The sequence below is a fragment of the Balaenoptera borealis genome (genome assembly GCF_965194805.1).
Source record: "Balaenoptera borealis genome assembly, chromosome: 1".
NCBI classification, from domain to species: domain Eukaryota; kingdom Metazoa; phylum Chordata; class Mammalia; order Artiodactyla; family Balaenopteridae; genus Balaenoptera; species Balaenoptera borealis.
Genome location: NC_138860.1, coordinates 193,881,866 through 193,909,320, shown reverse-complemented (window position 1 = coordinate 193,909,320; position 27,455 = coordinate 193,881,866). Strand labels below are relative to the sequence as shown.

Genomic DNA, 27,455 nt, shown 5'->3' with positions numbered 1-27,455 from the left:
GGGTCCTGCCGGGCCGGGCAGGCTGGGCGCCCTCCCGGTGGGCTGTTTGCTCTCCAGACAGGAGATGCTCTGATTCCTCGATGTCCCCGCCTGAGCCTGGTCGGAATGGTGACGGTTAACCACACCCCGCACCCAGGGGCCACACGCTGGCTTCACTCCTGCCAACTACTGGCTAAGAAAGCACCGTTGGGGGCACTCACAAACAGGCTACGTTTATTTTCACTTTTCATTTCAGCCAGTAAGACTCGCCTGACTGCCCCAAGCCAGGCACACGGCAGTCCAGGCCCTTGACCCACACGTGAGCTGTGCTGGGGCCCAGGCTGGGCCGTGGTCTTTCCTTGTGTATTTACGGGTTCTGGGTTCAGGAGGAGAGTGGGATTCTGTCCTGGGGCTTAAGAAGGAGCACTCTGCTGCCCACCAGCCCCCGGTCTCTGCCTCCGAGGGGAGAACGTAGCAGCCGATACGCTGGTGGGCAGCGGAGAGCGGGACTGGCCTATCCATCTGGCTTGCAGCCAGGCTGGCCGGGGCCTGTGGGGTCTCCCGGGCCCTCGGTGCTCCCCAAGTAGGGCTGGCCGTGAGCAGCCGAGGGCGCTGGAGGCCAGGCAGGGGAGGCCACCTGGCACGGTGGGCTGTCTGCAAGGAGGGATGCTGGGCCCCTGTCCCAACCCTGTAGCCTGGCAGCCAGGAGTGGAGCTGAAACTGGAGTCAGCTCTGAAAGTGAAGTCTAAGTGGTTTCACTTAGCTCAGAAAAAAGTGAATTGACTTTACGGGTCTGAAGGATGGACACTGAAAGGCAAGGTTGAGCCAGGAGGGGCCGGAGGGGCAAAGGCCTGGATCCCGGCCATGGGCACCACTCTCTGAGCCTGGACGTGGCCGCCTGGAGGGTCCGGGCACCTATGAAGCCCACTCCCCGTGTGTGTCCCCCAAGGCCAGGCCTAAGTCAGGTCAGGCCCTGTGAGAAACGTCGCCTGTTCCCGAGCATGAAGCCAGAGAACCGGGTGGACCTGGCTGAGGCCCGGGGCTGGGTGGACGCAGTCTTTGTTGTGGTCAGTCTGGCAGCCTCGGGTGGGGGGGATCAGCACAGGGCCCAGGCCCTCCCCCTGCAGCCTCTGTGGGTGGAAGTTGCCGGAAAACTTGAGAAGCTGCTCTGGCCAGCTCTCCAGGCATGCGTGCCACCTGCATGGGGACAGGAGAGAGGACGGGACCCCTCAGTCCCCCAGGGCAGGGTGCCGGGGGTCTGTCAGCTCCCTGCAGGGGCCCCAGGTGTGGACCCTGAGCAGGGCAGGGCCACACCTGTCCTGGGGGTGCCTGCGAGATTGGCTTGGCCGCCGCAGGCACCTGGGGGTTGTTGCCCTGTATTCTGCCTTTGGGGGCTGCTGTCCCACCTGCTCTGGGGCTGGACCTCAGACCAGTGGGCATACAAGCCACAGTGACCGCCAGGCGCAGTCTGGACCGGGCTACCTCTCTTGCACCCCTCCTGCAGGCCCAGCACCACCTCGCCCGCCCCTGGACCTCACAGCCAGCAGCAGCCAGAACCCCAGGGCCACGCAACAGTGGGGCGCTGGCGACAGGCTGCTCGGTGAGAGGTGGGGGCCCTGGGCCCCGGGAACACCATCCTGCTTGCTGGGTGGGGGGCTGAGGAGGGCGGGGCCTTGGGAGCCATCCTCCTTCCTGGTCCCGACGCTCGTCCACGCTCCTGCCAAGGGCGGGGCGGTGGGCACTGGAGACTGTGCTGGGGCTGCACCCGAGAGACAGAGCCTCATACACGCTCGTGCTCACCCAGGACCCCGGGGCTGGGCCTGTCCCTGGGTCGGCTCAGAGGGAGGGTCCCGCTCTGCTCCCGCCCTTGGGCCCTGGCCTCCTGTGGGCAGGACACCCTGCCCCCCACAGGCGCCCACCCCATGCCCGGAGCTGGTGGCCCCACTGGGCCGGCCAGGGCTGGCTGGGCAGGGGTCACCCTGCGGTCCTGGCCTCCGGGGGCTTCTAGGTGCTGCAGCCCCGCCTCCCCCCGGGGCTGACCCCCCACAGATGGGGCCTGCCTGGCACTGTGGCCTCAGGGCACACACTTGCTCCAGCCCCGGCCATTCCGGGTCCCTCCCCACCTCAGTGCCCTAAGACGCCACGGCTCCGCCTCAGGCTGCCGGGCGCCCCTCCATCGAGTCCCCGTTTCACCCCAGGCGGGCGGCCCCCAGACCCAATTCGGGGCGGCCATCGCCATCTTACTGGGCAGCATTGGATGGTGCCTGGTCTCTAATACTGCCTGGTAATGATGACGGTGGGGCCCTGCTCGCAGCGACGGGGCCGCCCTCCCCCAGCCTGGCCCCGGGCCCCGACCTCTCCCCACGCAGGCCCCATGCCAGCCACAGCCCCTGACACCCTCAGTCAGCTCCCCACCCTGTCCTGTCCCAGTGGCTTCCGGGTGGGGCTCTAAGGCAGAAAACTGACTTCGGGCAGGCCCCTTCCCCAGGCCCGACGTGTCTGCGCCCCTTCTCAGCCTCCAGAATCAAAGGCTTCCTGCAGCTGCACCGGGTGCCCCGCCCCCAGTGATCCAGGATTAGGATGCTCGGGTTCCGGGCCCTGCATGGCGCCCAAGCAGGTGCTGCCACCACACCTGGCAGGTGTGGGCCAAGCGGAGCGGCAACAAAGGCCTGGGCCCGGGTGGGTGGGCCACTTCACAGGCCAGCAACACCTCCGGCCTTGGTCCCGGGTCCGCGGCCCCAGGTGCCCTTGGCTCTGGGAAAACAGGGAGCAGCGCGCGGGCCTCCCTGCCTGCACCTGGGCCCTGCCTGCGGGCTGTGGGGCGCTCACGTCTGTCCCGCGTCCTCGGGCCGAGGCGTACCGGGGCCTCTGTGGGCATCTTACTGGACAGTGCTGGATTTCTCGGCTCGACTCTAACACTGTCTGGTAACGATGTTCAAAGGTGACCCACCACCTGCCGGGAAGTGGCCCGAAGACACGCGGTCCTGAGCTCCTGGACTCCAGAGCTGGGCCGAGCCCCGGGCCAGCTGGGGGACGGGCAGACGGCCTGTCTCAGCTCTGCAGCCCGGCCCAACCAGGGAGGCCTCTGCCGACCGCTGCGGGGCCGGTTCTGCCACATCGGGGCCCTCGGTGCCCCCCAAGGGACTCGGGATGCTAGGGCCTGAGACGGGCCGCCAGCCTGCAGGCTCCTGCGCGTCTGCTGTGGCTGGGCCTGGGCTCTGCCCACAGAGTGGCCGGCGGCCTGTCAGCAGCCGCACAGAGAAGCGCTCACCGCTGGGAGGTGGCCCTGCCCTGAGAGGTCCCAGTCAGCTGGGGCCGTGGGCGGTCACCTCTCTTACTCCCTCGGTCCACTGGGGACGCGGGGGACAAGGGTGTGTCCGGGTGCCTGGAGCAGTGGACGTTCCGTGTTGCTCTCCCCGCCCCCAGCCCCCGCAGTGTCGTAGGCGAGACTGGGAACGTTGTCCCAAACCATCAAGGCCGGGATGATCTTTTGTTTTGTCTTTTTGATCTGAAGCCAGGACACCAGCCCCCAGACCTGCCGGCGTAGGCACAGGGGTGACCCTTCTGCCCTGGGCCCCGGTGGCTCTCCCACAGGAGGAGGGTCTGCCCCTGGCCCGGCTGTTACTCATTAACCAGCCGAGGGCCGTTCAGAAAGCTGCGAGGGTGCCACAGCCACCTTGACCCGGGACCAAGAGCAGGGAAGCCAGACTGCTCCCCAGCTGCGCCCACAAACACGTGTTTGGGCTGCTGCCCAGACGGGGTCTGCAGGAAAGCCCTCCTCGGAGCAGCCCTGGGCCAGGCCACCAGGGCTCTGGGGCCGCTCCACAGACTAGGGGGCTCTGGGGGTCTTGCCGCTGAACCCTCCCACTTCCTCGCGGTGCGGCGGGACAGGGGGTAGGGGAAGCCGCAGGCCCTCCCAGAAGGGCCGCCGATGAGACTGCCTGCACCAAAGCCTGCCGATGGGTGTCTTACCAGACACGGTTAGATCTGGTCCTTCTGTCTAATACTGTCTGGTAATGCCGTCCATCCATGGCCTGATCGCCACCGGAGGAGGGGCTGCTCACCGGATGCCTGGTGGAGGGGAGGCCGGGGTCCGTGGGTCCCAGCAGTGGGCCTGAGCCAGCTGTACACTCCTGCCCAGGCGCAAGCCCTCGTGTGCCCCCAGGGCACAGGCCACGCCTGACCACCCAGCGCCAGTGTCCCTGACTGGGGGAGCCCTGTGACGCCCCACGGGGGATTTCCGTTGCAGACACAACAGACTGTTGGTGTAATAGTGGGGGGAGGGCTCCACGGGCGGTGGGCCCCACGCTGAAGGCTGGCGAGCAGTTGGTGCAGCCCCCGTGCTGCTGGCACTGCCACTGGGACGCAGGCAGCCACACTCCTGGAACCCCCCAGGAGCCTCTCCAGGAAGGTGCCCTCATCCCTTGCCACCCCCCACCCATACCAGGCAGGGGTGGGTGGGTAAGGAGGACAGGACAGAAGCAGCCCCGGCCCCCTAAACCCCCAGCCCAGGCCGTGGAAGGGTGCCCGTGGCTGGCAGTGCCCCAAGAGACGCCCCAGGATGCCCTCTCCCCAACCCCAGGTGGCACCAGGACGCTGGAGGGTGCTAGGTTTGGAGAGCCCACAGGTGAGACCCCTCTTCTTCCTTCCCCTGGGTCCCCACAGGCCCGACTCGGGGCTTGGGCGGTCGGGGGACTCTCCAGGTGCCGGGCCAGGCTGTCACCCACGCACGCTGGGCAGAAGGCCTGGCAGCCCCTGCCCGCTCCCTTTTACCCACAGAGGCTCAGCAAGACGTCCTCTGTCTACAGCTGCCCCCAAAACCAAGCTTCCGGATGCTGGTCCCACTCCCAGCCTCGTGGGACCAGCCCCTTCTTTCCCCTGAGAATTCCAAGAAGGTCCTAGGGTCCCAACCCACGGCTTCACAAGGGACTGGCAGATGCCTCCGACCCAGGGCTCTGCAGCCAGAGTCAGGGCAGAGGGGCCCGTCCCTCCTCCCTCCTCCCTGCCTTCCCTCCCTCCTGAGCGCCCTCTGGGAGCCGGTGCAGTTCCAGACACTGGGGGTGGGGGGGGGGAGGAGGGATGTCCCTGAGAGGGAGTCACAGGCAGCAAGGGGGCTCCGCAGGACGAGTCAGCTGCAGGGGCTGCCGGTGCTGCAGAAGCCAGGGCAGTAGAGGTGGCAGCAGGGTGGCGTGGGGTGAGGGCAGCCCAGGAACGTCTCTCTGAGCAGGTGGCCAAGCGGGAACCATGCAGGAGCCCAGCAGAGGGGCCCGGAGGCCGCACGGGGGCCGGTGAGGAGGGCTTCCTGGTCCAGCCCTGGCAAAGGCACCAACTCCCCGTGGGGAGCCAGGGCCTGAGCCTGCCTGAGCCAGGGCCTGAGCTGACCCGCACCACAGCTGCAGGAGGGGTGCTGGGCCTTTACCCAGCGGGGCTGGACCGCCCCTTCTGCCTCCAGGCGCTCGGGCCGAGCCCAGCCAAGCCCTGTGGCACCCGGGGAGAGACATCCGCCCTGCGGGGCTGGCCGGTTAATGATTGGCTGCCTTGCTTGGGGCTGTAGATGCGACTGATGGCCCAGTCCCAGGCCGTCGTGGGAAAGGCTGCCCCCGGCCTGGCACCCACACCAGTTTTTTTGGGTTATCAGGCAGTTTTTGAGTTTGAGCTCTCGCTGTCACCACGTGGGCAGGGGGCCGCCTCCCCAGAACCCATGGGGAGTCATAGGGCAGCAGGGTGGTGGGCTGGCCCAGCTCCTAGGGGTCTGGGCCTCTAGAAGGGATGGGGAGTGGGGCACGGGCTCCGGGGGAGGACGACCTGGGGGTTCTGAAAGTCTGTGCTCCAGCCGAGGGGAAGACAAGTGGCCTGCAGGTGACCAGGCGCCCCACTGCCCGCCCCCGGGTGCTGCCCCCAGCAGGCCCAGGCAGGGGGCCACCAGCTCCTGAGGTCAGGCTGCCCCTCAGTCCAGGACTTGGCTGGAGGAGCTCTCCGTCCCTCCAGACTAACCAACAGCTACTCTCGGGCAAAGGGGTGTCAGACCACAGGCCAGCAGAACGGAACCCGGCAGGCCCCCAACACCTGGCGCAGGCAGGCACACAGCTGGGAGTGCGTCAGCCTCTGAGCGGGGTCAGGGAGGCCTCCCCACAGTGGGGAATGCCACCCGGGACCCTCAAAGTGAGGGGGCGCTTAAGGGGTGCATTAATTTTCTGGGGTGGCCACAGCAAATTACACAAACTCGGTGGCTTGAAACAACGGAAATGTATTCTCTCACGGTTCTGGAGGCCACCTGCTCCCTCCGGAGGCTCTGAGGCGGGTCCTTCCTGCCTCTCCCAGCCTCTGGGGCTCCAGGCGTCCGGGAGCTTGTGGCCGCGTCCCTCCGGCCGCTGCCGCATCTTCAGCTGGCTTCTCGCCTCTGTGTCTCCTCCGCTCTCCCTCCCTCTCCCGAGGCCACTGGTCGCTGGATTTAGGGCCCATCAGATAATCACATCTGCTAGACGATTTTTCCAAGTAAGGTCACACTGCACTTTCTGGGCCTTAGGACGTGGACACACATGGCACGGGGGCCACTATCCACCCTACAAGAAGCAAGTGAAGGCTCCCTAAGGAGAGACCCCCGGTGACCCATGCAAGGCTCCGGAGGACGGAGCGGGGGCTGTGCACGGCAGCCAGCGGCCCTCCCACAGGCCCTGGCCTCCCAGCCCTGGGTGTGAGCCCCTCTCAACCCCTTGGGGAGGCGTGGGTTTGCTGAGCGCCCACTTTCTGTTCTGTAAAGAGGCCGTGGTAAGGGGAGATGAAATAACGCAGGTAAAGCACACTGAGCACAAAAACATAATGGGTCAGGTCTGGGGTCCTGGCACAGATTTGGGGATCCTGAGAAGGCTCAGGAATGTCCCGGGAGGACGGAGGGCCCAGGTGGGGGCTGTGCCCACGACACCCCTCCTCCAGCCTTGGTCGCTCCCCCTCCCCGCTCCCCCTGGTGCCTGGCCTCCTGCGCCTCCCCATACACCTGCTCACCTCTGGGCCACTGGGTCATGGTTGCTAGGAGACAGTTGCCTGGTCACCACTGTTGTTTCCCTGGCACAGGGCTCACACCACCTTGTCAGGCAGGTAAGAGGGGCAGGCGGGCCACCCGCGGGGGTCCTGGCTGGCCATGAGGGCTGGGGCCTGCCGTCCCTTGCCCCGCCCAGCCCCTCGGCCCCAGGAGCCCTGTGGGTCCTCTCGGGACTCTGCCCAGGAGCGTGAGGGAGGCGAAGGAGGGGAGCGGAGGGGTGTCTGGCTGGGCAGAGACCCCCAGGCCGGGCTGAGCAGGGCAGGCCTCCGGGGGTGGCGGCCCCTCAGGACCAGCACCTTTGCTCAGGACCAGGTCTGTCTCCCAGGACCGACCCCCAGAAGGGACGGCCTCCTAAAGTTTGCGGGGACCCACGTCCCCCCAGACAGCTCAGCCCTGGCCAGAAGGCACCAGCCCGACGAGCAAAGTCAACACCTCCTTAGCACCCCACGTCACCAAACGTGTATTTGGAGGAAGGACCTGGCAGGACACAGGCGTCATCTCGTTTTCTTGGATGTTTCCTTCAGGTTCTCGAGGGTCTTCCGTTCATCACACCGGAGCGCCATTTCCCGCCAGTCTTTTTACCTGACCAGGTAAAAAGTTTATTTAAAAATTCGTTACAAAGTTGCTTCCACCGACCCCTCCCTGCAGTCCTCACGGAGGTCCTGGTGCCGTCACCCCCCTACCCCCGGGCAGGGCCACTGCAACCCGAGCTTCACCACCATAGATAACGGCTCGGGAACACCTTTCAGCACAAAGCTTTCTATTTAGAATTAGTCCTTCAGAGAGACTCTGAGAAAGGCGATTGCTCGGCCAAGGCTCTGACCCCTGACCCCACCCGCAGCCCCGCAGGCCACCACGTCCTGGCACCACGTTCACCACACGCGTGCACGCCCAGGGTACGGATTCTTTTTCTTAATTTGTGTTAACTTGAATGACAAGAAATGGTAATTCATGGCCTGTTTAATTCTTCGTGGAAGTAATAAGATATACAGAGTTAAGACGAGGCAAACAGAGGCACAGGCTTACAAGGCTTGTTCTGAAACCCGGCAACTCCACGCCCACCTCCCGGCTCCTGTTTCCCGGAGCACCCACTGCCGGGTCCGGGTTACCCCGCAGAAGTTACACTTCGCTGGGCTGTGGGTGCCAGGGGCTCCCTCCCACCCCCCACATTCACACTGTAACCCCCAGTAACGCCCCTTGCAGGCGGGTCACCGCCCTGCTCGGCACCAGCCTGGCCCTCTCCGGCCTCACCGTCGTCACACAGGCCCTCCTCCAACATGGGTGACCAGGCAGCTGTGGTACTCCCAGCCCACTCTGCAGGTGGGGAAACCGAGGCACAGAGCTGATCCACACCACAGCCCCAGCTTCCTTTCCCAGGTCCGGCTCCTCTCAGGAATTCCCTGAGGGGGGGTCTAGAGACCTCCCACCATGCTGGGCGGGTCACAGGAGCCTTGCCTGCGGCTCTGAGATGTCTCCAGGCTCCCGCTGGGTGCCTTTCCTTCTTTATATTTTCCTTTCCAGCACACTTCCATGCCTTGAACTTCTCACAAGGCTGTACTGCGTATTTCCATGAGCTCGTCCACCTTGTCTGTCCCTTTGTTCTAACCGTCCAGCCCTCTTCTCGGGTGAGGACTCTTGGTCCTGCCCCACGGTATTCCCAGGGCTGCGTCCTCTGCCTCGGGCTCCGCCACCACCCCCACCCCCCGCCCCCTCCTCGCAGGGCCCTGTCTCTCTGTCTCTGGGTGTCGACCTGTCGCTCACACCTGGGGGCCTCCGTCAGATGTCTGTTGACTCAGTAGCCACTCACGTGGGAGTGCTGAGGGAGAGTACTGACCGTCATCCTCCTCGGGGGCCCCCATCCCCAGCAAGGTGCGGGCCTCCCAGGCAACGTGGCGACCCACGCGCACGCGCACACGCGCACCCTCCTGTGCTCAGCAGGCCCCCATCCCCGCAGTCATGCTGGGCGGGGTCCAGCCGCCACAGAGGAGCCCTCCCGTTCTGGGTGGGGCAGGGCTGGGGAGGAGGCTCCAGGTCTTCCTCGTGGCTCGGCCCACCCTTGGCAGGAGGGTGAGACCCTCCCCGCACCCGGCCCCGCACCCAGGCCCTGTAACCGTGTTGACAGCTGTTCTCAGTTTACCCTCTTCTGTTCTAAGTGGGGACAAAGGTCTTGGTCAGCATCTCTTGGGTGACCAGCTGGTTTGTTTGCAAAGCGACTGTCCTCTTTGGAGAGCACTCTGCCAGCTCCTGGTATGCAGATGCAGGAGTCCCTCTCTGCCTGCCAGCTCCCAGGGTACTGGCCTTTCCACTGCTTGTGTTTCTTCAATCTTTCGGAAAATCCTAGCCTCCCAAGCAGCCCCCAAACTGGGAAGGACCTGTCAAGGAATGGCTAAAATTCCCTAAAATGTTCCCGAGTTAGCCACACAGGAAAGGAGCCCTAGGGAGGCATCATCCTTGAGGCAGGGCCTCCTCACGGCCCCGCCCCGACTCTGGGAGGGGCCTGCTCAGGGCCGCCGCCCCCCCCAACCCCACAGGCCTGACAGCAGCCCTCCCTACGGCCGGCAGGGAGGCCAAGCCCAGAGATGCCGACGCCAGATGGACAGTCCCTGCAGGCCCGACAGTCACCACAGAGACGGGAGCCACCCACAAGAGGAAGCCCAAATCCAGGACGCTGGGCGGCACCCCTCCCCGGGCAGGGCGGGCCTGACTGTGTGCCCAGTTCAAGGGCTAGGACCACGGGCTGCCCGAAGGGCCCGCAGAGGGGTGGGGGCCGCGTCTTCCCAGAGATGCCCCCGCCCCAGTGCCCCAGCATCTGCGGCCCGCAGCCGCACCCACTTCCTCCACCGCTGGGGACCGCCTCCTCGGACCCAGGTTGGCACAAAGAGAGGCAAGCGGTCAAGGATGGCAGGGGTCCGGCGGAGCCGCCCCCGGGCAGCAGGTGAATGCAGCCAGGGCCTCCCCAGGGACTGGCACCCCATCCCCAGGAAGGCCTTCTCACGGGGGGACCACACAGCCATGCCCTGGGAGAGGGGCCAGCAGGAGGCCATGTGCCGGGTGTGGGATCTGGGCCAGCCGAGTAGGGCAGGGGACAGCAGAGTCGGGGTCTGAACAGGCGGAGAGGGGTCTCCCCTGACTGCTGTGGGTCACCCATGATGTCATGATGGACATTGTGACCCCCACCCTCTGGGCATGTCCCTGCGTCATGTCTGCCCCCAGCTCCAGCCTCACACCTCAGCCTCTGCCCCACACAAAGCCCCTGCCGTTGGTAAGGAGGGACCCTGCCCCCTTTCTCCTAGGAGGCCCTCTGATTGGGCCTGAGACTGGGCTGAGATGGGCCGAGACGGCTGGGGGGACTGCCCAGGGGCTCCGGTCAGATTCTGAGTGGACGCCCCCTGTCTGACCCCACCTCGTTCACAGGCTGGGCCCATGAGAGATCAATGGGGAGCCACCGAGAGGAGGGGCTCCTACAGGAGCTAATCCAGCTGGACCAAGATGCAGGTGGGCTCGGGCAGGGCCCAGGAAGGGGCAGAAAAGCCACCAGCTGGGCCAGAGCCTCTGACCACCCACTCTGCCCGCAGAGCTGGACGATGCTGACACCGCCAGGCCCCGGGCTGCCCTCCTGGAGAAGCACCCGCTGGAGGGGGAGAAGCAGCCGCCCGGCACCGGGCAGGGCCCCTTCTTCTACATCGGAGGCACCAACGGGGCCTCAATGTGAGTGGGGGCCTCAGGCTGGGTCCAGCCCCACCGCCCCCAGGCCCCGGCCCAGCCTCGCTCCGCGGCCCACAGCCCCGCGGCCCCCAGGTCACCGCCGCCCCTCGCCCCTGCAGAATCAGCTCCTATTGCAAAAGCAAGGGCTGGCAGCGCATCCAGGACAGCCGGCGGGAAGACTACAAGCTCAAGTGGTGCGAGGTCAAGTGCAGGGACACCTACCGCAGCTTCCGGGAAGGTAGGGGCGGGGCCGGGCTCAGCGGGCGGCCCTCCACGCGCACATGCGCGGTCGCACGCTGCCCGGGCTCTGTCGCGCCAGGCGAGCAGCTGCTGTACCAGCTCCCCAACAACCAGCTCCTCACCACCAAGATTGGGTTTCTCAGCGCCCTGAGGGAGCACGCGCGGGTCCTCAGCAAGACCAGCAAGCCGGCCCCCTGCGCGCAGGCCAAGTGAGGATGCCCTGGCCCCCCGCCCCCCACCCTGGCGGCGCAGCCCGCACCGGACGCGTCAGTCGCTGCTCCTGACCGCCCTCCACCAAGTCCGTCCGCCTACCCGCCTTCCCACTGACCCAGCCGCGTGTCACCCATCTGTCTCCACCCCCAATACCGGCCACCATTCCAGCCACCCAGCCCACGGCCCCCAGCGGTCCTCACACGCTCGCCACAGAGCCGCCCACTGGTGTCCTGCATTCAGTCACCACTGCCTACCACACCCACTGCCGTCCACTGCACACCCATTCCTGCCCTTTGGCCCGCCCCCGCCCCCCCGAGCCGTGCCTGACCCACTCGATGTGCCCACTCCTCATCCACTCACGGCCCGGCCATTCACACGTCCGCCCACCCATGCAAACAACCACCTACCATCTGCCTCCCCCGTCCACCCCCCACCAGGCAGGCAACCACCCGCTACCTGGTCATCCACGACACCACCCAATTCTGTCAGCAGTTCTGGGCCAATCCCCTCCAGGCATCCGTCTGCCCACCAGACCACTTGCCCAGCCACCTACTTCCATCCAAAATCCACTTATCCGCTCCCCACCCATCCACACACCACCAGTCTACCGCCAAGCCCCCACCCACTCCCCACCTCTCGACGCCCCCCATCCATTCCCCACACACTGAGTAGCCACTCAGGCCAGGTCCTGTGTCCTCCTGGGGCACAGATCTGGAAAGGACACGACAGCCGCCCCAGAAGAGCTCATGTGGAGCAGCCCAGGACGCCTTGGGCCACAGAGGTAGATGCACCCAGCCATTCTGCCCTAAACTGAAGGATGGCCTGGTGGTCGGTGAAAGGGGTTAAAGGGCATCCCAGGCCAGGGGATCCATGCCGACCGCTCATTGCATGCTGGGCACGGTCCTGGCCTGGAGACCCAGCTCTGAACTGACCACTCCCGAAGGCCCTAGAGCAGCAGGGGAAGAGCAGGGAGGCGGGAGGGGTTGGGCGGTGGGTGAGGCAGCCTGCAGAGAAGCCAGGTGTGCAGAGCCGGAAAAGTGTGCCTCTGGCCAGGGAACAGAAGGTGCAAAGGTTCTGCAGAGGAAAGAGCTGGGGGCCGGGGGTGGGGGGGTGGCGTGGGGGTGTTTCAGAGGAAACCAAAGGGGGCAGGAGTGCCTGGAGCCCAGCCCAGCTTCCTAGCAGACACTCTCCCTCCAGCCTACCCCAGGTCAGACCCCTAGAATGGCTGGCCAAGCTGGGGGAGGGGGACAACCCTCCCAGTGTCTTCCCCACCTCCCTGCCTCCCCAGGGTCCTGAAAAGGGAAGACTTTTTCCCAGAGACCTACCGTCTGGACATCAGGGATGAGAGAGAGGCTTTCTTCACCCTCTTTGATGGTGAGAGGCCCCTGGACGCCAGGCCCTCTCTGGGTACACCGGTGCAGGGCTGGATCAAGGTGGGAGCGTGATTAGGGCGGGGCCAAGGCCCTGGCGGGGCCGCGGTGGGGCGTGGTCAGGGAGTGGAAGGGTGGAGCCAGGGTGGGTGAGGTCAGGGCTGGTGCTGAGGCGATGCTGGGGAGGGTCATGGCCGGACCTTAGTGGAGGCCGAAGCCTGCAGGGGCGGGGCCGTGGCTGGGAGTGGTCAGGGCGGGGTGGGGCTGGGAGGGGCGTGGTTGGGGCCAAGGCGGGGCTTTGGCAGGGATGGGCGGGGCGAGGCAGGCTCCCTGGCTCAGGTAGTTCTCTCCGCAGAAACCCAGATGTGGATCTGCAAGCCCACCGCCTCCAACCAGGGCAAAGGCATCTTTCTGCTCCGGAACCAGGAGGAAGTCGCCGCCCTCCAAGCCAAGACCCAGAGCATCGAGGACGACCCCACCTACCGCAAGATGCCCTTCCGGGCGCCTCAGGCGCGGGTCGTGCAGAGGTTTTGCGCATGGGCACCCCGAGGGGCGTTGGCCGGGTGGGGCTGACCCAGGCCCGCTGGTGCCTGTGAGGCTCGTGGGCGTCGCGGGGCCCACAGAGGAGTCCTTGGCGGTGGAAGGCTGCGGTGCCCCCAGCTGGGCCCCTGTGTAGCCAGAAGAGGTGGGGTTTTCACATCCAGTCAGGATCTCAGAGGATGTACCCTCCCCCCACCCCCCCCCACACACAGGAGGCTCCTGGACGGTGTGGGGCAGGGAGGGCTTGGTCAGCTTGTGCCCCAGCCTGGGTCCTGCGCCCTCTGACCTGCAGGAAGCCCGGCTTCTCCCCCATCCCCCACCCATCCAGCTGCAGCCTTCAGGCCCACAGGCAGAGCTGACCACCCTGCCTTGCTCCCTCTGCCTCTGGGAGGGGTCCAGACCCTCAGCCTCACACCAGGGGGCACAGTCTAGCCTGAGAAATGTCCCTTCGGACTTCCCTACCTGCCAATGTGGACCTCACTCCTGCCGCAACTGCTGTCTGCCACCCCAAGCAGCTGCTCCCAGCGGCTGGGTCTCTAGACCTACAGCTCTCTCCACTGGGATGTCCCCTCCCTGCCTCTCCAAAGCCACCTGCCCTTCAAGGCCCAAGGTCACCCCTCCCTCCTCCTCCAGGCAGTCTTCCCAGTCCATAGGGCCCAGTCTGCTTCTGCCTCCCAGGCTTCTAGCGAGGGCTGCGCCCTGGGGCGCCCCAGACACACACCAGTGGGCTGTGCTCTAGGGGCCAGGCCCTCCTTCCCAATTCCCTGACGTGTTCAGGCTCGGAAATGTCCCCTGACCAGTGGACACTGCACCCAGCCAGGGTAGGGGACCCACAGCTCACACCTGAGACAGGTGGCAGGGGTGCTGAGGAACTGGCAGGCCCAGGTGGGGGCACGGGCCAGGCTAACCACGCCTACCCAGGTACATCCAGAACCCGCTGCTGCTGGACGGAAAGAAGTTCGACGTGCGCTCCTACCTGCTCATCGCCTGCGCCATGCCCTACATGGTCTTCTTCGGCCACGGCTACGCTCGCCTCACCCTCGGCCTTTACGATCCCCATTCCAGCGACCTCGGTGGCCATTTAACCAACCAGGTAAATGCCCCCCACAGGTGAGGGCCCTCCCTGCAGCCTTGGACAAAAAGCACTGCTCAAGAATGGGAAAAGAATCCCGCTGTAGACATGGCCCAGACCCCGAGGTGGCCTGGGCTGCCCCCGCCTGCAGCCAGCACTGCCTCTCATCTTCAGCCTCAGCTGGGCATCCTGGTGGAAAGACTGAGAGCCGTGGCCGCGACCCCCAGCTCAGCTCCCTCTGGGTGTGGATCAGGCCCAGCAGGGGTGGGAGCCAAGGGCAAGGGCCTCCATGAGGACCTCAGTGCAGGGATGCTGTGGGCAGAGGTCTCCAGGGAAGGGTCTCAATGGGAGGTGTCTGGGCGGCGGCCCTCCGGGAGGATCTGGGGGTACTTCTCAGGGGCAGGAGGTGCTGGGGGACAGGCTCGACGTCCCGGAGGAGCGGGACCCCTGTGGGGTCGCTGGTGGCCGCGTCGGGGTGAGGCTCTTGTCGGGGCCCCCCGTAGGGGCAGGGCCTCCAGGCGCTGCCCTGCCTCCCAGTTCATGCAGAAGAAGAGCCCCTTGTACCTGCTGCTCAAGGACGACACGGTGTGGAGCATGGAGCACCTTAACCGCTACATCAACGACAAGTTCCGCGAGGCCAAGCGCCTCCCCCGGGACTGGGTCTTCACCACCTTCACGGTGCGTGCACGCCCCGCCCACCCGGCATTGGGAGGGGCCGGGGGTCAGGACCGGAGGGCCCGAGGGCTGGGGGCTCTGGGCCCCAGGCACGTCCGTCCCTGGGCGGGGCTGCCGTTGGGCGTGCGCGCAGCGGTGGGTTCCAGGGACCCTCTCCTCTCCCTCTTTCTGAAACAGATCGTTCACACGACACAAAAGTCACTCTGTGAAAGTACAGTTCAGTGGTTTTTAGTGGATTCTCAGAGTTGCAGGGTGATCACCACTCTCTAATTCCAGAACGTTGTCACCTCCGCAGAAAGGAACTCGGTACCCACTGCCCTTGCCAGCCCCTGGCAACCACTAATCCACTTCCTGTCCCCATGCATTTCCCTGTTCTGGACATTTCATGTCAATGGGATCACACAATATGTGGGTTTTCCTGGCTTCTTTCACTGAAAGCATAACATTTTCAAGATTCCCTTCGTTTCTTTTTATGACTGAAAACTATTTCATTGTGTAAATGGACCACGATTTACTCGGATAAACATTCGTCAGTTGATAGACGTTTGGGTTGTTTTTACTTTTTGTCTATTATGAGTAATGCTGCTATGAATATTCACGTACATGAACAGATATTTTCAGTTCTCTTGGGTATAGGTCTAGGAAGGGAATTGCATGGTCGTAGGGTAACTCATGTTGAACTTTTTGAGGAACTGCCAAACCATGTTCCACAGTGGCTGCAAGGTTTCCCATTCCCACCAGCAATGTATGATGATTCCAATTTCTCTATATCCTTGCCAACACTTGGTATTTTTCTTTTTTTAATAGTCATCCAGTGGGTGTAAAGTGGTATCTCATTGTGGAGTTGATTTGCATTTTCCTAATGATAATGATATTGAGCATCTTTTTACGTATTTGTCGGCCATTTTTGTATCTTCTTTAGAAAAACTTCTGTTTAGATCCTTTGTTCACTCTTCCTTCTTAGGCTGTAGAGCTCTTTATATATTCTGAATGCTAAACCCTTATCAGATGTGTGATTTGCAAATATTTTCCCCCATTCTGTGGGTTCTCTTTTCACTTTCTTGATAATGTCCTTTGTTTATTTGTTTTGTTTTGTTTTGTTTTGGCCGTGCCCCTCGGCTTGAGGGGTCTTAGTTCCCCGACCAGGGATTGAACCCCCTGCAGTTGAAGCGCAGAGTCCTAACCACTGGACCGCCAGGGAATTCCCCATAATGTCCTTTTTTGCATAGATTTTTATGAAGTCCAATTTATCGATTTTTTTCTTTGGTTGTTCATGCTTTGATGTCATACCTAAGAATCCATTGCCAAATCCAAGGTTGTAAAGATTTACATCTATGTTTTCTCGTTTTGAGTTAATTATTGTGTATGGTGTGAGGTAAGGGACCAACTTCAGCCTTTTGCCTGTGGCTATCCTGTTGTCCCAGGACCATTTGTCAGAGAGACTGTTCTTGGCGCATTTTTGAAAATCAATTGACCAGATATGTATGTGTTTATTTCTGGACTCTCAATTCTATTTCATTGGTGTGTATATCTGTCCTTAAGCCAGCACCACACTGTTTTGGTTGCTGTAGCTTCATTCTCTTAATGTGCTGTATCACATAAATTGATTATCATGTGTTGAATCACTCTTGCATTTCCGGGATAAATCTCACTCAGATATAGCATATTGTCCTTTAAATATGCTGCTGGATTGGGTTTGCTAGTACTTCGTTGAAGATTTATGTGTCTACCCTCATAAGTAATATTGGTCCACAGCATTATTTGCTTGTATGTCTGTCTGGTTTTGGACATATTCCCTTCTCTTCCATTTTTGGAGAGTGTGTGAAGGGTTAGTGTTAATTCTTTAAATATTTGGAAGAATTCACCAGTGAGGCTACCTTATTGTGAACTTTTCCTTTGTGGGAAGAATTGTTATTTTTATTATTATTACTAACTCAACCTTTGTTAGAGGTTATTCAGATTATCTATTCCTTCTTGGGTCAGGCTTATTAGTTTGTCTTTCTAGGAATTTCTCCATTTCTCCTAAGTTGTCTAATTTGTTTGGAATACAGGTACTCATGGTATTTTATGAACAATTATAATCGTTTTCATAATCATTTTCATCTCTATGTAAGGTCTTTCTTTCTTTTTTTTTTTTTAAATAAAGGTGGGATGATTTTATTTATTTATTTATTTATTTATTTATTTATTTATTTATTTATGGCTGTGTTGTGTCTTCGTTTCTGTGCGAGGGCTTTCTCTAGCTGTGGCAAGCGGGGGCCACTCTTCATCGCGGTGCGCGGGCCTCTCACTATCGCGGCCTCTCTTGTTGCGGAGCACAGGCTCCAGACGCGCAGGCTCAGTAATTGTGGCTCACGGGCCCAGTTGCTCCACGGTATGTGGGATCTTCCCAGACCAGGGCTCGAACCCGTGTCCCCTGCATTGGCAGGCGGATTCTTAAGCACTGCGCCACCAGGGAAGCCCCAAGGTCTTTCTTTCTTGATTTTAGTAATTTGAGTCTTTCCTCCCCTTTATCTTGGTCAATTTAGCTAAAGGTTTTGTTGATCTTTTCAAAGAGCCAGTGTTTGGTTTCATTGATTTTCTCTGTTGCTTTCTATTCTCTATTCCATTAATATCCACTCTAATCTTTATTATTTCCCTCCTTCTTCTTGCCTTGGGTTTAGTTTTGTTTTGTTTTGGTTTGGGTTTTTTGTTTGGTTTTTTTTTTCGTTTTTTTTTCTTCTAGTTTCTAAAGGTTGAAGTTTGGGTTATTGATTTGATTTGAGATTTTTCTTCCTGTTTAATGTAGGTGTTTACAGCCATAAATTTCCCTGGGAGCACTGCTTTCACTGCATCCCATAAGATTTTGTGTGTTCTGTTTTCATTTGTTGCTTAAGAGTGTGTTAATTTCCACATATTTGTGAATGTTCTAATTTTCTTTCTCTTATTGATTTCTAATTTCATTCCATTGTGGTCAGAAAACATACTTTGTATGATTTCAACCCTTTAAAAAGTATTGAAACTTGTTTTATGTTCTAACATATTGTCTATCCTGAAAAATGTTCCACGCACACTTGAAAAGAATGTGTATTCTACTGTTGGGTGGAGTGTTCTATAGATGTCTTTTAGGTCTAGTTGGTTTATAGTGTTGTTCAAGTCTTCTATTTACTTGTTGATCTTCTGTCTAGTTGTTCTATCATTGAAAATGGGATACTGAAGTCTCCAACTATTATTACTGAATTGTCTATTTCTCCTTTCAATTCTGTCAGTTTTTGCTTCATGTATTTTTAGGCTCTGTTGTTAAGTATATGTATGTTTATAATTATTACATATTCTTGACTTATTAGAAAATGTTCTCTTTTTTCTTAATGGCCTCAATTTTTGTCTTAAACTCTATTTTATCTGCTATCAATATAGACATTCTAGCTCTCTTTTGGTTACCGTTTGCCTGACATATATATATTTTTTAATTAATTTATTTATTTATTTTTGGCTGTGTTCGGTCTTCATTGCTGTGTATGGGCTTTCTCTAGTTGCAGCGAGCGGGGGCTACTCTTCGTTGCTGTGCGCAGGCTTCTCATTGCGGTGGCTTCTCTTGTTGCAGAGCATGGGCTCTAGGCACGTGGGCTTTAGTAGTCATGGCATGCGGGCTCAGTAGCTGTGGCTCAGGGGCTCTAGAGCTCAGGCTCAGTAGTTGTGGCGCACGGGCTTAGTTGCCCCGCGGCTTGTGGGATCTTCCTGGACCAGGGCTCGAGCCTGTGTCCCCTGCGTTAGCAGGCGGATTCTTAACCACCGCGCCACCAGGGAAGCCCTGATATATCTTTTTTTTATTCTTTTACTTTCAACCTATCTGTGTCTTTGAATCTAAAGTGAGTCTCATAGATAGCATATGGGGGGGAGGGGAATGCATCTTGACAGGGGGAGGGGAATGCATCCTGACAATCTCCGTCTTTTAATTGGAAAGCTTAATTCATTTATATTTAACATAATTACTGATAAGTTAGGATTTACATCTTCTATTTTGCTATTTGTTTTCTCTTTTTTTTGGAATTTTTGAATTTTACTTTATGTATTTTTTTATACAGCAGGTTCTTATTAGTTATCCATTTTATACATATTAGTGTATACATGTCAATCCCAATCTCCCAGTTCATCACACCACCCCCACCCCCCACCACTTTCCCCCCTTGGTGTCCATACATTTGTTCTCTATATCTGTGTCTCTATTTCTGCCCTGCAAACTGGTTCATCTGTACCATTTTTCTAGGTTCCACATATATGCGTTAATATACAATGTTTGTTTTTCTCTTTCTGACTTACTTCACTCTGTATGACAGTCTCTAGGTCCATCCACGTCTCTACAAATGACCCAATTTCGTTCCTTTTTATGGCTGAGTAATATTCCATTGTATATATGTACCACATCTTCTTTATCCATTCGTTTGTTGATGGGCATTTAGGTTGCTTCCATGACCTGGCTATTGTAAATAGTGTTGCAGTGAACATTGGGGTGCATGTGTCTTTTTGAATTATGGTTTTCTCTGGGTATATGCCCAGTAGTGGGATTGCTGGGTCATATGGTAATTCTATTTTTAGTTTTTTAAGGAACCTCCATACTGTTCTCCATAGTGGCTGTATCAATTTACATTCCCACCAACAGTGCAAGAGGGTTCCCTTTTCTTCACACCCTCTCCAGCATTTGTTGTTTGTAGATTTTCTGATGATTCCCATTCTAACTGGTGTGAGGCGATACCTCGTAGTTTTGATTTGCGTTTCTCTAATAATTAGTGATGTTGAGCAGCTTTTCATATGCTTCTTGGCCATCTGCATGTCTTCTTTGGAGAAATGTCTATTTAGGTCTTCTGCCCATTTTTTTTTTTTTTAATTTTTATTTATTTATTTTATTTTTAATTTATGGCTATGTTGGGTCTTCGTTTCTGTGCGAGGGCTTTCACTAGTTGTGGCCACTCTTCATCACTGTGCGCGGGCCTCTCACTATCGCGGCCTCTCTTGTTGTGGAGCACAGGCTCCAGACACGCAGGCTCAGTAATTGTGGCTCACGGGCCCAGCCGCTCCGCGGAATGTGGGATCCTCCCAGACCAGGGCCCGAACCCGCGTTCCCTGCATTAGCAGGCAGATTCTCAACCACTGCGCCACCAGGGAAGCCCCTTCTGCCCATTTTTTGATTGGGTTGTTTGTTTTTTTAATATTGAGCTGCATGAGCTGTTTATATATTTTGGAGATTAATCCTTTGTCCGTTAGTTCGTTTGCAAATATTTTCTCCCATTCTGAGGGTTGTCTTTTCGTCTTATTTGTAGTTTCCTTTGCTTTGCAAAAGCTTTTAAATTTCATTAGGTCCCATTTGTTTATTTTTGTTTTTGTTTCCATTACTCTAGGAGGTGGATCAAAAAAGATCTTGCTGTGATTTATGTCAAAGAGTGTTCTTCCTATGTTTTCCTCTAAGACTTTCCAGTCTTACATTTAGGTCTCTAATCCATTTTGAGTTTATTTTTGTGTATGGTGTTCGGGAGTGTTCTAATTTCATTCTTTTGCATGTAGCTGTCCAGTTTTCCCAGCACCACTAATTGAAGAGGCTGTCTTTTCTCCATTGTATTCTCTTGCCTCCTTTATCAAAGATAAGGTGACCATATGTGCATGGGTTTATCTCTGGGCTTTCTATCATGTTCCATTGATCTATATTTCTGTTTTTGTGCCAGTGCCATACTGTCTTGATTACTGTAGCTTTGTAGTATAGTCTGAAGTCCAGGAGCCTGATTCCTCCAGCTCTGTTTTTCTTTCTCAGGATTGCTTTGGCTATATGTCTTATATCATTTTGTTTCTCAATTCCTCCATTACTGCCTTCTTTTGTGTTAAATATTTTCTAGTGTACCATTTCTAGTGTCATTTCTTTTACTACATATTTTTGAGTTATTCTCTTAGTAGCTGCCCTTGGGATTACCATTAACATCTTAATTTATAACGATCTAGTTTGGATTACTACTATGTTAATTTCAATAGTATTTTTTTAATTGTTCCTATATAGCTCTGTCTCTCCCTTTATGCTGTTACTGTCACAAATTACAACTCTATAAATTGTGTGTCCATCAACATAGATTTATAATTATTGCTTTACACAATTGTCTTTTAAATAAGATAGAAGGGAAAAAAAACAATTACCAAAAAATGAATGTATACTGTCTTTTATATTTAACTGTGTAGTTACTTCATGGGTGCTCTTGATTTCTTCATGTGAATTTGAATTATTGTCTAGCGTCCTTTCATTTCAGCCTGAAGGACTGTAGGGAAGTTCTACTAATGATAATGGGTTTTTTTAATATAAATTTATTTATTTTATTTATTTATCTTGGCTGCGTTGGGTCTTCATTGCTGCATGCGGGCAGCAAGCGGGGGCTACTCTTCGTTGCAGTGAGTGGGCTTCTCACTGTGGTGGCTTCTCTTGTTGCAGAGCACAGGCTCCAGGTGCACGGACTTCAGTAGTTGTGGCACGCGGGCTTAGTAGTTGTGGCTCACGGGCTCTAGAGCACAGCCTCAGTTGTTGTGGCGCATGGGCTTAGTTGCTCCGTGGCATATGGGATCTCCCCGAACCAGGGCTCAAACCCATGTCCCCTGCGTTGGCAGGCTGATTCTTAACCACTGTGCCACCAGGGAGGCCCTAATCTATGTTTTTTAAATTTGGGACTGTCTTAATTTCTTTTTCATTTTTGAAGGATGATTTTGCTGTATATACAATTCTTGGTTGACAGTTTTTTTTTTTCCTTTCAGCATTTTGAATTTGTCATCCCACTGCCTTCTGGGCTCCATGGGTTTTTTGTTTGTTTGTTTTGTTTTTTAATAATCTTTATTGGAGTATAATTGTTTCACAATGCTGTGTTAGTTTCTGTTGTACAACAAAGTGAATCAGCCATATGCATACATATATCCCCATATGCCCTCCCTCTTGAGCCTCCCTCCCACCCATCTAGGTCATCACAAAGCACTGAGCTGATCTGCCTGTGCTATGCTGCTGCTTCCCACTAGCTATCTGTTTTACATTTGGTAGTGTATATATGTCCACGCCACTCTCTCACTTCGCCCCAGCTTCCCCTTCCCCCGACCCCATGTCCTCAAGTCCATTCTCTATGTCTGCATCTTTATTCCTGCCCTGCCACTAGGTTCATCAGTACCATTTTTTTTAGATTCCATATATATGCGTTAGCATACAGTATTTGTTTTTCTCTTTCCGACTTACTTCACTCTGTATGACAGACTGTAGGTCCATCCACCTCACTACAAATAACTCAATTTCATGTCTTTTTACGGCTGAGTAATATTCCATTGTATATATGTGCCACATCTTCTTTATCCATTCATCTGTTGATGGACATTTCCATGCTTTTTAATGAGAAACTGGTTGTTGGTCTTATCGAGGAGCCTTTATGATGAGTCACTTCTCTTTGCTGATTTCAACATCCTCTGTTTGTCTTTGTCTTTTGAAAGTTTGCTTATGATGTGATGGATCTTATTGAGTTTATCCTACTTGGAGCTCACTGGCCTTCCTGAACGTGTAGATTACTTTTCATCAAATTTGAGAAGTCCCACTGCCATTATTTCTTTAGATATTCTTCCTGACTCTTCCTCTGCTCTCTTTCTGGATCTCCTTATGCATTTTGGTCTGCTTGACGGTGTCCCACAGGTCTCTGTAGCTTTATTTTTCTTCATTCCTTTGACTTTCTGTTCCTTAGACTGGATAATCTCAATTGACCTATCTTTGAACAACTCCAATGGACTGTTGAACCCCTGTAGTGATTTTTGTTTTCAGTTCCTATAATTTTCAACTCCAGAATTTCTATTCAGCTCCCTTTTATAATTTCTATCTCTTCACTGGCATTCTCTATATGGTAAGACATTGTTCTTGTATTTTCCTTTAGTTCAAGTGAGGTCTACCATGGAACCATCAGACACATCACAACAAATGACTCCAATTCTTTTTTTTTTTTTTTTTTAATTTATATTTATTTTTGGCTGTGTTGGGTCTTCGTTTCTGTGTGAGGGCTTTCTCTAATTGCGGCAAGCAGAGGCCACTCTTCATCGCGGTGCGCGGGCCTCTTACTGTCGCAGCCTCTCTTGTTGTGGAGCACAAGCTCCAGACACGCAGGCTCAGTAGTTGTGGCTCACGGGCCTAGTTGCTCTGCAGCATGTGGGATCTTCCCAGACCAGGGCTTGAACCCGTGTCCCCTGCATTGGCAGGCAGATTCTCAACCGCTGCGCCACCAGGGAAGCCCCCTCCAATTCTTTGCCAGACAGGTCTATTAAGCTATCTCCAGTACCGAGAACACAGGATTTTTTCAAGGCACTGAGCTGGGATGCCAGGGATAAAACCAGGGCAAGTTAAAATGCTACAAAGCTTGCTGTTCTTACCAAGATTCAAGATTTTACTTGAGTAAACACTCTTCAGGTTGCTGGATGCCTTTGGTTAATTTCCAGCATTTTGAGAAGGTTAATTCTGACAAATTTGGCCAGTTTGGGCTGTTTTTATGTTGTCTCTCTTGAACCTGCTCAGCAAAGCTTCTCCCTGTTGTCTCGCTGAAATGCTCGCTGGAGTGACCTCTATGCTGTCAAACCCAGGGGTCAGTCCAGCCCTCTTCTCCCTGACCTGTCAGCCAACTTTGGACACAGCTCTTCACTCCCCACGGCTTCCAGGACCTTGTCCACCCCCTCTCCGCCCCCTGTGCTGGCCCCTCGGCTCCGCACAGCTGCTCAGGAGGCCCAGGGCTCAGCCTGGCTCTACTCTTTATCTGCTGTACCCACTGTTATCTACTCTTTGTCTTTATCAGACAACGCCTGAGTTTAAATTCCATCTATGTGCTCAAGACTCCACATGAAACATCCGGCCCTGACCTCTCCCCTGAACTTGAACCATGGCCTATCAACACCCCATCTGTAAGCTCACAGATGTCTCAGACTCCATGGGCCTCCTCTCCTTCTCCGTTGATGGGGGCTCCATCCTTCCAGAGTCTCAGACCAAACACCTAGGGATAACCCTTCATTCCTGTTTTCACAGCTCACCATCCTTTCATCAATCAACCAGGTTGGCTCTACCCCAACACAGACCCAGCATCCAACCCACCACCTCGGCTTACACAAGCCACCCACATTTCTCACCTGGATCTTTGCAATGGGGCCCTTCAGTCTCTCTCAGCATAGCAGCCAGAGGACCCTATTAGGGCACGGGTCAGATATGCCCTCCTATGCTCCACCCTCCAACAGCTCTGACCTCAGGGTGAAAGGCAAGGGCTTCCCATGCCCCCGAGATGTGACTGGTGCCACTCTGGTCTCATCTCCCGCTGCCCTCCTAGCTCGCTCGAGCCACAGCAGCCGCACTCTGTTCCTCCAACACCTTGGGCGTGCTCCCACTTACAGCCGTTGCTCTACTCAGGTGTCCCATCCCCACCCCACCCCACAGCTCTCCCCTTCACTCTTCACCCATTGCTCACTCTCTGGCCCGCCCAGATCAGACCCCTTTCCACACCACCAGAACCCCCCACCGCTCACCCTGCTTCATCTTCTCCATCAGCGTGTATGGCTTCATGTGCTGTGCAGAGTGCGTAACGACTTACACATCACAGCTGTTGTCTCTCCTGTGAGCGAGCTGCCCGAGGGCAGAGACTCCTCGTCAGCTCTCTCTACTCTCGACCCCAGTACCTGCCTGCCGCGCAATAGGAGGTCCACACGTTTGTGAAATGAGTAAAATGAGCGTGAAGGAGTTTCTGCCTGGGAGCCTGTGACCCTGAGAATGTGGAAGTGCGGGCACTGGTGGCATGGGGCTGTGGCTGTCCAGGCCTGGAGGGCGTAATCAGGGCCCACAGGTGACATCCTGTCTCCACCCCCTCCCCCGCCCCCACCCCCACCCCCACCCCACCCACAGAAGCGGATGCAGCAGATCCTGGCCCACTGCTTCCTGTCTGTCAAATCCAAGCTCAAGTGCAAGCTGGGCTACTTTGACCTCATTGGCTGTGACTTCTTGATCGATGAAAACTTCAAGGTGCTGCTGAGGCGTCCCGGGGGGGGCGGGGCCCAGCAGGCAGGTGCAGGAGGCAGGGGCCCTCTGTGCACACCCTGACCACTCAGGCGGGCCCCTGGAGCAGGCAGTTAGGCACCCTCCCTAGCCCTGGGGGTGGTGTGTCCACAAGGCTTCGCTCTTCCTGCAGCTGGGGCAGCCCCCAAGGCCAGACTCTCAGACCCTCAGAGTCTTAGCCCCTTGGGCAAATGGGGGAGTGAGGCCATGGAAAAGAAGTGACCTGCCCGGTCACCTGGCTTAGTGGGGACCAGGGCCTCAGCCTCCTGCTGGCCAAGTGGCCGGTGGGGAGGCGTGCTGAGCAGTGTTGGCCCAGGTGTGGCTGCTGGAGATGAACTCCCACCCTGCCCTGCACACCAGCTGTGAAGTCCTGAGAGAGGTGATTCCAGGCGTGGTCATGGAGACCCTGGGTGAGGCCGCTACCCAGCCCCCAGGCCCCGCAAACCGACCCCTCTGCCTGCCCACCCTCTCCCCAAGTTCAGATATCCACAAACCTAGCTCTCCAGCACCCGACAGGCTGCATGGCCACCCCACCCTCTGCTCATGCCCCCACCTCCCAGCCAAGGCGATGCCCGCCCACACCTCACCCCAACCCCGGTCCCACCCCTCACCCCCCCACGCCCCGTAAACTCCAGCCCCGGGAACGCGATGCCGGGGAGGCTGGGTGCCCGCCCCTCCCTTCCCCCCACGCCTCCCCCGCCCAAGCCGGGCTCACCCCCAACTCCTCCCCAGACCTGGCACTCGAGACCTTCCAGAAGAGCCTGCGCAGCCAGAAGATGCTGCCGCTGCTGTCCCAGCGCCGCTTCGTGCTCCTGCACAACGGCGAGGCAGACCTGTGGCCGCGCCTGGGGGGCTCCCGCAGCGTCCCCCGCCCGCCGTCGCCGCCGCCCCCGCCCCGGCCCGCCTGCGACGCCGCGGCCGCCGCGCCCCCCGCTCTCCGCGCCGCCGGCAGGCCGGGCGCGCGCAGGCCCGCGCCGCGCCGGGGCCCCAGCGGCGCGCCCGGGCGGCCCTCCTCCGCACAGCGGCGCCCCCGGCCTCCGACACCCGGGCCCGACGGCGCCCAGCGCGGGGACCCCGAGGCCCCGGGCGGCGGGCAGCCGGCGCGGGAGCCTTCCCCGGGGTCGGCGGAGGAGGAGCGCAAGAACGCGGGCCACCGCGGCTCCTAGCGGGCGGCCACCGGCGCCCTCGCGGGGACCTATAAAAGCTGCTTTGTTACAAACGCGACGTCTGCAGCTGGTCCGCGGGTTCCCCGCACACCGGGCCCCGAGACCCCCTCCGGCAGCCTCCCTGCACCCCGTGAGCTGCTACTCCACTGCTGGGGCTCGTCCTTGGGAGGACACGAGGGCAGAGGGATGGGGGTGTCTGCCCGGCAGGAAAGGGAGATGAGGCCCCCCGCGCCCCTGACTCTGCCCACCGTGACCTGCTTCCAGTCCCTGGGCCCCATCACCTACGGCCCTCGTCCACCCGCCCTGCAATCTCACAACCCACCTGACCTCTACTGCCTGGGTCGGTGGTCCCCAGGAAAGGCGCCCAGTGTCCCCCAGTCAAGGGTCTAGAGCCTCACGGACCCCCCTCGATTCCCATAGGAAGGCTTCCTCACACCCAACGTGTTCCTCCAAGCTGCGGTCCCCGCCCTGCCCAGGCTCAGCTCCTTTCTGGGCCTTCCGAGCGCCAGCACCCTGAGCTCTCCTCCACCTGCGACGCCCGGACCCTACGGCAGGCAGAGCCCTGCGGAGGCCGGGAGGACCCAGGCTGTGGGTGACGGGCGCATGGTCGTGGCAGGACAGCGCCCTGAGGGAAGTGCCGAGCCAGCAGGTCCCTGTGTGCCCTGTGTGCCCTGTGTGCCCAGCCTCGAGGCTGCTAGGAGATTCAGGGCCTCTCATGTGTCCACGCCCCCACCACCAAGCGTCCTGGGGCAGCCATAATCCCCTCTTCACCCCGGCCTTCCCCACCCACCCCAGCTGTCACACCGTCCTCCCGCACTCCCTTTCACGTGCCCTGCCCTCACCTCTCCAAACGGTCACCACCAAGTCACATGCCCTCCTCCTGCCCTGCCCACCCTCGCTCAGTACCTCAGTGGGCTCTACCAAGGTGGGAGGGGCTGCCGGGACCCCTGCTGTGCCTTGCATTGGCGTGCTGGTGGGACCTGAGGGGCAACGACCTGTCCTCCCCCGCTGCCCCCCCTACTCCTTTCCCAGGGAGGCAACGGCCACAGCACTGCTAGAGGGCGGGGGGCACTGACCACCGAGCCCCAGGCCAGCCCACTGGAGGTATGCAGCCCGGGAGCCAGGGAGAGAAGAGCCAGATGGAAAGCGGGGCTCAGAGAGGTAGAGTCACAGAGCCAGTGAGGGGCCCAGGCCAGGACTCACCTGCCCTGTCACCCACAGCCCGCCCACCCTCCCACCACCACTGCACCCCCTCGTCGTCCTGCTGCTGTGGCCCAGAGTGTGGGGTCCCCAGGCCAGGAGCACACTTGTCACTGGGTGACTGGGGTCCAGGAACCCTGAGTCCCCTCCCAGTGCGTCTGGTGGTCTCTCCATGAGGGGTCAAGCTCAGCACTGCGTCCTC

At 57.9% G+C, this 27,455-nt stretch overlaps 1 protein-coding gene and 1 long non-coding RNA gene across 11 annotated transcripts; one reads left to right on the top strand and one right to left on the bottom strand.

Annotated features, from left to right (window-relative positions):
- Positions 1 to 191: 191 nt before the first annotated feature.
- LOC309629163 lies at positions 192 to 12,614 on the bottom strand. 6 transcript variants are annotated; one of them, XR_014244898.1, is made up of 5 exons: positions 12,502 to 12,614; positions 7,496 to 7,600; positions 6,239 to 6,454; positions 3,952 to 4,050; positions 192 to 1,176 (listed from the first exon to the last, which is right to left on the bottom strand). It is a non-coding gene; the product is annotated as an uncharacterized lncRNA (long non-coding RNA). The 6 variants fall into 6 exon arrangements; XR_014244899.1 differs by lacking the exon at positions 192 to 1,176 and adding an exon at positions 6,982 to 7,062 and having other exon boundaries at positions 1,586 to 4,050; positions 6,239 to 6,542; XR_014244900.1 differs by lacking the exon at positions 192 to 1,176 and having other exon boundaries at positions 1,586 to 4,050; positions 6,239 to 6,542.
- On the top strand, positions 6,982 to 26,106 carry TTLL10 (tubulin tyrosine ligase like 10). Of its 5 annotated transcripts, XM_082392845.1 has the most exons (14): positions 6,982 to 7,608; positions 9,550 to 9,953; positions 10,433 to 10,513; positions 10,594 to 10,726; positions 10,843 to 10,961; positions 11,043 to 11,172; positions 11,886 to 11,957; positions 12,465 to 12,550; positions 12,902 to 13,073; positions 14,008 to 14,179; positions 14,696 to 14,836; positions 24,738 to 24,854; positions 25,204 to 25,297; positions 25,620 to 26,106. In XM_082392845.1, exons 1-14 carry the CDS (start codon positions 7,118 to 7,120, stop codon positions 26,051 to 26,053), a joined length of 2,646 nt encoding a protein of 881 aa, XP_082248971.1. In that variant the 5' UTR covers positions 6,982 to 7,117; the 3' UTR covers positions 26,054 to 26,106. The 5 variants fall into 5 exon arrangements, with proteins under 5 accessions (XP_082248971.1, XP_082248972.1, XP_082248970.1 ...); XM_082392846.1 differs by lacking the exon at positions 11,886 to 11,957; XM_082392844.1 differs by having other exon boundaries at positions 10,843 to 11,172.
- The last annotated feature ends 1,349 nt before the right edge of the window (positions 26,107 to 27,455 follow it).

Excerpts from the sequence above, each read along its gene's own strand:
- TTLL10 (XM_082392844.1), top strand. The coding sequence starts at position 7,118 with ATGAGGGCTGGGGCCTGCCGTCCCTTGCCCCGCCCAGCCCCTCGGCCC. Across the intron at positions 11,173-11,885 it reads GCCCCCTGCGCGCAGGCCAA|ATCTGGAAAGGACACGACAG; the intron begins GTGAGGATGCCC and ends CCTGGGGCACAG. Across the intron at positions 11,958-12,464 it reads GGACGCCTTGGGCCACAGAG|GGTCCTGAAAAGGGAAGACT; the intron begins GTAGATGCACCC and ends CTGCCTCCCCAG.